General features: G+C 42.0%; 1 protein-coding gene across 2 annotated transcripts; it reads right to left on the bottom strand.

The window, feature by feature from the left end:
- Window positions 1-4890: 4890 nt before the first annotated feature.
- On the bottom strand, window positions 4891-8106 carry LOC149948682 (cytosol aminopeptidase-like). Of its 2 annotated transcripts, none has more exons than XM_090173786.1 (12): window positions 7908-8106; window positions 7355-7488; window positions 7126-7286; window positions 6993-7061; window positions 6825-6930; window positions 6608-6760; window positions 6398-6553; window positions 6260-6318; window positions 5803-5957; window positions 5406-5738; window positions 5255-5348; window positions 4891-5191 (listed from the first exon to the last, which is right to left on the bottom strand). In XM_090173786.1, the coding sequence occupies exons 1-12, from the start codon at window positions 8004-8006 to the stop codon at window positions 5133-5135; spliced, it is 1578 nt and encodes a 525-aa protein (XP_090029912.1). In that variant the 5' UTR covers window positions 8007-8106; the 3' UTR covers window positions 4891-5132. The 2 variants fall into 2 exon arrangements, with proteins under 2 accessions (XP_090029912.1, XP_090029913.1); XM_090173787.1 differs by lacking the exon at window positions 7908-8106 and adding an exon at window positions 7565-7787.
- Window positions 8107-8468: the final 362 nt, after the last annotated feature.

The raw sequence follows: 8468 nt of genomic DNA, 5'->3' as shown, positions 1-8468 counted from the left end.
GAATACGCTACCTGGCGACGGCCGAGCGAAACTTTCTCGAAAAACAAATAAATAAAATATGTTGCTGGGGAAAAATTACAAGTGCCGGTAGTAGTGGCTCACTCCTGTAATCCCAGGCGTCCGGGAGGCAGAGTTTGTGGAAGGCCGTGTGAGGACGACCACTAATCCCCCATCGGGTGGTTGTCATACTTCCGCCACGGGTGTCCCAACCCTATCCCTAAGTATCCCCCCGTTGGCGTGGCCGTAACACATATCTCGCACCTGATTAATCAAGTGGACGAGCGGACTGTATTGTCCCACCCGTCACAATAAAAAAAAAAAAAATTAGAAGTGCATCACGTGTCAGTGGAAGAAAGGCTGTCACTATTAGAAGAAACGTCCAAGGCAAGAATCGCTCAAACAAATATCATCGTAATCAGTTGTTATTAATTAATAAAGCCCAGTTAACGACTAATAAAAAGTAGACTTACTTGACTACGTTAAGAATTATAAACAATAAATATTTGTATTAATTTGTTAAAATAATTGTACTTGTTTTATTTGAAATATAAAACTGAATAGCAAATGGTCTGGTAAGAATAGTTAAAAAGGTTTTAATTTATCTACTTTTAGCTGCAGCTACCGCGTTCAACAGTTCCACTGACCTCTATCAAAAACAAAACACGGCTAAGCCTAGGTCTGCAGACCACGTTTCTCAAGATTTTCTTCGATGAAATAATTTCTCTTAGCCTCACTAGATGGCGGTCTAGTTACCCGTGGTGCATTCGAAATTTGCCCTGTAGTCGCGGGAGGCGGAAAATTAACAAGGCCTCCTTATTTAACCCTCCCCTGTCGCACGGGGAAATTGCCGCCCGAGAAAAATTTGTTGGCTGATAATTTCGGTTCATGTATTTCTGCTCTTATTAAATCGCTTAAAACCGTTTCAAATCTCTAAAAAACCGTTTTCGGGCCTTAAAGCAAGTGTCGGCTAGACATCAAGTAGCTCTTTTTTCAACAGATGTCGCTATCGTTGACACCAAAACAAGATAGTTAAAGGGGCTCCAAAGTTCGGTGTAGCTTAGCAAGAACAGTGGAGATGCCGACGCATAGAGAGAGCGGGAATAATCCATCCTGGAGCGAATGAGATGGGTATAAAGCAGTCTAATGACTGCTCCTTTCGGCCCCCCAGCCCTCAATAGGTTGAGACGCTCCAGAGAAGTCGATCTGGGCTGCCCATGAGAGACTGTCGTCTATATTAACCCCTAGATATCTGTATGACGTCACCCTCGACAGGATATTGCGTCGTAGCTGAAGTTGAAGAGCGTCCGGAATCTGTTTGATCTTGGATAGAACCATGTATTTGCATTTCAGCGGCTGGAAGTTTAGGCCTCATCTTACGAAACATTGAAAAGGGTGACCTTCATGGTCGTATATAGACGCTCAAAGTTCCGACCACATATCCAGGCGGCGATATCATCTGCGTGTTCACCTTGGTCGACCGCCCTGGGACATAGCAAGGGAATCCCATCCAGCATGATTCTGAAGACTAAGGGACTTACTGAGCTGCGCTGAGGGACGCCCTGCTTAACCGTAAAAGGTGCCGATATCTCTCCGTTGACTCGCACTTGGGAGGTACGATATGATAAGAAGCTTTCCACCCAGCTGAGAAGGTTGCCCTCGAGGCCGCAACGTTGGAGCTAATAGAGGAGGGCTTTGTGATTAACACCGCCGAAGGCGTCTTATAGATCCAGGAACAGCACTAGACAAATTTGGTTGGTTGCTTGGGCGCGGCACTGTGCCGCCGTAGTCAACCGGAAAGCATTATCCGTCGCCCGCCGACCCTTCCGGAAACCCGATCAGTCTTTTGAGAGAACAAGATTTTTCTCCAGGAACGAAACCAGACGGCCCAGTACCAGTTTCTCATAAAGTTTTCCCAGGTTCAGGAGGAGAGAGATATCTCTGTATGAATCAGCAGAAGTGGGGGACTTGCCCGGCTTTAAGATCGGATGGAGGATGGCTTGCTTCCACCTCGACGGCATGATGCCCACCTCCCACAGGCTGTTGTAGAAACTCAGAAGTGCTGTGCGGAACGCCGGAGTAGTATTTTTGATAATAAGGTTAGAAATGTTGTCCACGCCCAGAGCCGTATTGCGTAACCCGGAGATGTCCCCATATAGTTCCGCTGTCGAGATTGGGCCATTGGCGGGGGATGTATGTCAGCGCCAGCTGAGGATGCCAAACACTCCACACCCTTTTTCTGGTCAGTGAGTATTTCAGCCCCATTATGGAGCGTAAGGAGCTTCCTGGGGCGGATCCCGGTTTTGAACCACCTAACCTGCCTCCAAACTTGAGGCAGGGGCGTGTGTGCATGTAGCCTGTCGCAATAGGCGCTCCAACTAGCACGCTTCGTGTCACTAATCAGTCGTTTATAGACATCCTTCTCCCTTATGTAAGCAACCTGGTCCAACAGGATGCCCGACCGCTGGGCCCTGCGACGGGTCTGACGGACTTCCTTGGCCTTATTAGAACAGCGTTCATCCCACCATGGAGGCTGACGAGGTGACGAGCCTCCTCCACCCTTTTTGATAGGAATCGCAGCCAGGGTCGTCTGGCGGAGAAGATTTTCCGTAGAGTATCCAGATAACGGAGCGTCCCCCAGTGTGTCATACAAAAGGATTCTAAAACGTTTCCATTCCACCGTTGGATAGTGCCAATGCATACCACTAGCCGTAGAACTTGTAGTGTGTGCTGGGTCGCCTATAAAAATAGGGAGATTATCATTTGTTCCTCGGTTAAAGACTGTCCAGGGGAGGGAGTGAGCCAATGTGGAGCTTACGAAAGTCATATCTAGGGCAACCTCTGGCCCCCGAGTTGGGTGGCGGGTGGCGTCTCCAGTGTTGAGGCAGCGTTGCTGATCCGTATGAATACTACTCCAGAGTGTGTTGTGGGCGTTGAAAGCGCCTAGGATAATAGCTGGTGTGTCAACTCCTATGAGAAGATCGTCGAAAAATTGTCTGCAGGCTACACCACCCCAGTCATAGGTGTTAAAAAGCGTAATCCAGCCAGTGGTAAAGCGGATCTTAAGAGCCAGCACTTCCATCCCGACACATCCTGGGGAAGGAAACTGTACCGTCGGAAGAGACCTAGCAACCAGAATCGCAACGTCGCCCCTGGTGCCTTTCGCCGGGGGTGGGAGAGAAACGCGGTCCGCGCAGAACACATTATAAAATCCAAAGTGGACGTTAAAATTTAACTTCATATTTCATTAATAGATGGCACCGCGGTCTCCACTCAAGTCGGTTTTTTTCGAAGAAAAAGATAGATTCATGGCCATCTCTATTAACAGGGGCCTTTTCATAATACAGGTGGCAATGATAGAGCCGACAGTTGCTGTAAGTGTGACCGAGGCTTATGACTGTGATTCCTTAAATATACTTTAGATTCCGTGATTCACACGAGATTCCGTGATTCGTATGTGATTCATCTATTCGAGTAGGATTCCAAGATCCTGACGATTCGAATATTCTAAAGATTCCTGAGATTCGGAATCACGGAATCAAGGTCCGTACGAGATTCCTCGAAGTGACGGACCCCTCGTACGAAAAGCATGGGTCAACGGCAGGGTTCTTTAAAAGTTCTAATCGGACCACGCGACAAAATTTCAAAAATCATTCTAGTTTGTAGGGATGCAATGGTTCCACTTTTTTGGGCTATCTCGGTTCCGGTTCCTAAATTTTTGCTTTATCGGTTACGGTTCCGGTTCCGGTTCTTAAAATTTTAACTTATCGCTTCCGGTTCCTAAACGGTTCCAGTGTGTTTAGTATTAATTAAAGTTAAATACACAAGCAATTCAAATGAAGTTAAACAGAAATAAAATCCACCACATTTATTTATTTAGAATAAAAAATTTGTTTTTGATAAATTAATTTAAAAAATAGTAGCTTTCTCAGTGGAGCATTAAAAACAAAGGTTCTGGTAGAACTTTGAAGTCTGATGTACTTTCAAGTTTTGGGGAGACATTGGCTTTCCTTCCGCTCCTCATTTCAGTTGGTGGGGGCAAAGAGACACGAAACGGGGTCTAGGAGCTTAGACTCACGGATTGGTTTAATATTACTCTTGGTACCAGAGGTGAGGTGGTATGGTACAGGCGCGGGGATGTACTGCCTTAATAATAACTATGGTTTTTACGAAAGCCTGGGGTAATATGCTACCGTTTTCCAAGCAGAAATTTCTGCCATCTGCTTCTGTGCCGACTATTGTTTGGAAAATAAGCTTATTGAATACCTGGTCATAAAGGGCATCACGGGAATCAAAAGGCTGACGCCTTGGCCCGAGAGGGTGCAAGAGCTGGGTTTAGTGGGCCTGAACCTGCTCTACCCATCCCCCGTGGCCTGGTACGCAGCCTGGTCTCCAAGTATATGTCGGATCGTCAACTCAATCTTTGGCTTGAGATGGATTGTCAAAGTCAGGTCAAGGAGTTTATCCCTGGCCCCTCTAGGCAGAGAGCAAAAGAGCTACTCTCGCTCTCTAAGACGAATATAAGGTTGGTAACTGGCCTACTTACAGGCCATTGCCAACTTAACAGACACCTAAATCTTAATGGTGTCAGTGATGACTCAATTTGTAGGGCTTAATTAACCGAGGACGAAACTGCCTCTCACATTCTTTGTAGCTGTGACTATTATGCGGCTCAAAGGTTTGAGCATCTTGGTATGCAATAATGTATCGGTTGGAGACGCATGACTTCTTCAACATCCCGGCCAAACAGATTCTTAACTTTGTGTCGGAAATAGGACTTTTTACCTAAAGTCACAGGCTGGGGGTTGCACAATGGACCTAAGGTCAAAGTGCGCGGCTTTCTACCCCTTTCAATAATAATAAGGATCCATTTATGTATTGAAACACTTAAACTCATTATCAAATAAAAGCCTTACAAAATGGCTTATTTATTTTTGCATGGACCAAGAATCTAGAGGGACACAATAAGCGTTGCTTAAATTGTACACACTGCCGTTATACATTGTCAAATCAAGAAGCAGTTTAACAACTATCAACTATGCCAGGTTGTCAGAAACTTGACTGCAGCACTACCAAGTTTGTCCAGAATCAACGAAGCCAGAGCAACAGGTCCCACTTAATTCTTGGTCAATGATTTACCATCCGTATTGGGAAAATCTCTGAGCGAATTCTACTAAAGTTCGCGTTGGCCGGCCTGTATTTAAAAATTAGGAAAAATTAATACGTAAAAATTTTAAACACCATATCACAATTGTACCACTCATTCCTTTGCACAGATAAGGCACTTCGTCTTTATTCTCCATGACACCTGCTATATCTATATGCATCCAATTATCGCAAGTCACAAATTCCTATAAGAAAAAATATTATTTAATAACAGTGTAAGAAAATATTTAAATCATCTATACCCTTAGAAACGCAGCCGCTGTGCAAGCTCCACCCTTTCCAGCATATTTCCCAATATTGTTAACATCAGCCAACTGTGACTCAGTCACTTGCTTCGAGTAATGATTAAAGAGGGGCATTCTCCAAACCCGGTCCCCGGTTCCCATTCCAGCTTGTTGCATTATCATCCATAACTTTGAGGAATTAGTAAATACACCCGCAGCGGCGGAACCCAATGCCACACCCATTGCTCCTGTCAGAGTTGCTAAGTCAACTAGTGCCTTTGGTTCGAACTTGTGGGCGTAGCAAAGTGCATCGGCTAAGATAAGACGACCCTCCGCATCAGTATTATCAACCTAGAATTAAAACAATTATGTATTTATAATTCGTGACTAAAATAATATTTTTTGACATATTCACTTGTATTGTTTTCCCATTCATGGCAGTCACAACGTCACCTGGTTTGTTAGCGATGCCGCTTGGCATATTTTCACACAATGGAGTCAAACCGATAACGTTGATTGGGCATTTCAACGAAGCTAAGGTAAAAATGGTCCCAACGACGCATGCAGCACCTAGTTCCAAACATAATACTATAAATTAAGACGAAGCCCATTTACATACAAAACTAAGTGGGTATATTTTATTAAAAAAATATATTTATAAATATTCTAAAATTATGTTTTGGGATTTTTCAAAAAGAAATAGTTTATGACTTTTAAATTTTGTACAGATACTGGAACTCTATAAATTTAATTTTAGATTGACTAAGCCCTAAGAGTTTGAAAGTAAATAGAAATTTTACACCAGGGTTTATAAAAAATAAAATTTTAATTGACAATTTACGTCAATTTAAATAATAAAATTATTTACATACCTCCCATATCGGCCCGCATTAGATCCATACCCGCAGCTGGTTTTATTGAAATTCCGCCACTGAAATATTTTAAAACAAAAATAATTTCAAAGCGACAGTACTGTCAACAGACTTTTTAAATTTATAGACAACAAAAACCTGTCAAAAGTGACTCCTTTACCAACCAGCACCAATGGTTTGGCTTCTTTATCCCTGCCATTATAAGCAATTTCCAAAAATACTGGTGGTTCTTCAGACCCTTTTGCTACGCTTAAAAATGATCCCATTTTTTGGTCCTCTGCCCATTTTTTATCTCTAAAAAACAAATATCAAATCTAGAAATGAAGTACAAGAATAATAATTGTATACCTAACAGTGACAGAAACTCCCAAAGGTGTAAGCAAATCAGTAGCATTCTTGGCAAATATTGTAGGCGTCATAAGATTAGCGGGAGTTTCCATTAGCCTACGAGCAATATTTTGACCCTCAGCTTTAATCAAACCATTTTGAAAACTGTTTTTACTGAATTGAGAGAAAAAATAAATTCACTGTAAATTTGATTATTAAAGACGCATTAAAAAAATACCCGCTTTCTGGATTAAATAGCTCTAGTTTGACTTTTGGTTTTTCAGTAGATTTCTTTTTGAGTTCATCATAAACGAATAGGCTCAATGAAGCACCTTCCGTAGCGGCTAAATGAATAAAAAAATACTTGTACTTATAGTATGAATAAGATAATTTAAAAATAAAATACCTTCCACATCACCACAGTCATCTATACGAATAACTTCAGCCCCACAATCTTTCAGTTGTTTAGCACCAACTACGAAAACCATTATTGAATTTTCCCACTCAATCTTGAAGAATTACAAAATAAAAAACCATACTTCCTATTGCAGCACGGATATTTTCCCGTTTCTCTTCAAGTTCTTCTAGTTCATTATAGGTAGCATTTGATGGTCCCAAACCGACTACAGAAACGCAACAATGCTCATCCTCAAGCCCATAAAAGACTTTGCTTTTCCCCGCAGGAATGGAAGGTCCAGCACTAATATAATTAAAATATTTTCCATGTAATAAACCCAATATCTTTATGAAGAAACAAATGTTTCTCACGCTTTAATACAGTGAAGAAGGCGGCCATTGGTTCTTTCATTGTAAAGTTTGGCGTTTGGTGTCAGAAGCTGATCCACAGCCTCATTTCCATCCTTACTATCCAATTCATAAGTTCCAAATACAATACCTCGCTTCTATTGTTAAAAGCGTGGTAATATTGCTTAGTTAAGGTTAATTTGTTTAAAAAGATTTCAAATGACCAAATATTACCATGGATGAAAGATAAGTGTGAAATTTTAAATAAAAGTTCTTCTTTTTTCTTAGTATTATTAACAGTTTAAAGAAACCTTCAGAGGATTGTAATTATTTATAAATAAATAACTTTTGCAAGGAATTGCGTTAATTCAGATTTTATTGAATTTGCAAGGATAGTTAAACTCAACTATTGCCTAAGGGAGGGAGTTCTGTTTGCCCAGGCCCGTCTTTTATCTAAATGAAATGGCCACAAAGAAGAGCAATACTTGAGGATTAAGCCGATTGGGCAAGCATATCTTTCATCCATTAAATTACTACATATACATATTACAGAAAGTAGATAACGTAGTTATAGTACCATTTTAGCGGCACTTGAATAGTTTTTTATATTATATAACAAGAAACTCGGAATACGTAGACTCCCTCTTCGAACCAATATTACCCGCAATGCATTCATTTCGAGCTCTCCTCTCACGGAAACCGGCTTTGCTAGGACCCTTTTTTTTAAATATACTTACAAAGTGGTGTCGGCCCGAGCAAAGATCTCGTACCCTAGATTCGAATACTGAGATCTTTCCCATTGACGGTTTTGTTACGAAGTGTTTACCCTCTTCCGGCACGTGACCTCAGAAAAATCGGGCTCCGTCGGTTGGGGTAAGGCGCAAACCAAGGAGCGAATTTTTTCTGAGTTCCAGCGGGAATTGGGTAAACGCTATCGACAACGTGAGAGACACTGATTTCGAATCTAGGGTACGAGTTTAAATTGTCTTTGGCCCGAGGCTTTGCTAGGACCTTGGATTATAGAATCCTTGGATTGGCTAGGACGGCCAATCGAAAACTAAACTAGCCCATAAAAGCGTCCACCGCGGTCCACCGTTAAAAATGTTTTTTCGAAAAACAGCCAAATTTTTGCACATTT

This window comes from Leiobunum rupestre, chromosome 4 (genome assembly GCF_980474605.1).
Source record: "Leiobunum rupestre chromosome 4, qqLeiRupe1.1.hap1, whole genome shotgun sequence".
In the NCBI taxonomy this organism is placed as follows: Eukaryota; Metazoa; Arthropoda; class Arachnida; order Opiliones; family Sclerosomatidae; genus Leiobunum; species Leiobunum rupestre.
Note: the sequence above shows the minus strand (reverse complement) of the source record. Positions and strands in the feature narration are given on the sequence as shown.

Bases quoted from the DNA above. Each gene is read 5' to 3' on its own strand.
- LOC149948682 (XM_090173786.1), bottom strand. From the start codon at position 8,006: ATGAATGCATTGCGGGTAATATTGGTTCGAAGAGGGAGTCTACGTATT. The intron at 7,062-7,125 runs GTATGGTTTTTT...TGGTTTTCGTAG, and splicing joins TATCCGTGCTGCAATAGGAA to TTGGTGCTAAACAACTGAAA. The intron at 5,739-5,802 runs GTGAATATGTCA...TTTTAATTCTAG, and splicing joins TGAATGGGAAAACAATACAA to GTTGATAATACTGATGCGGA.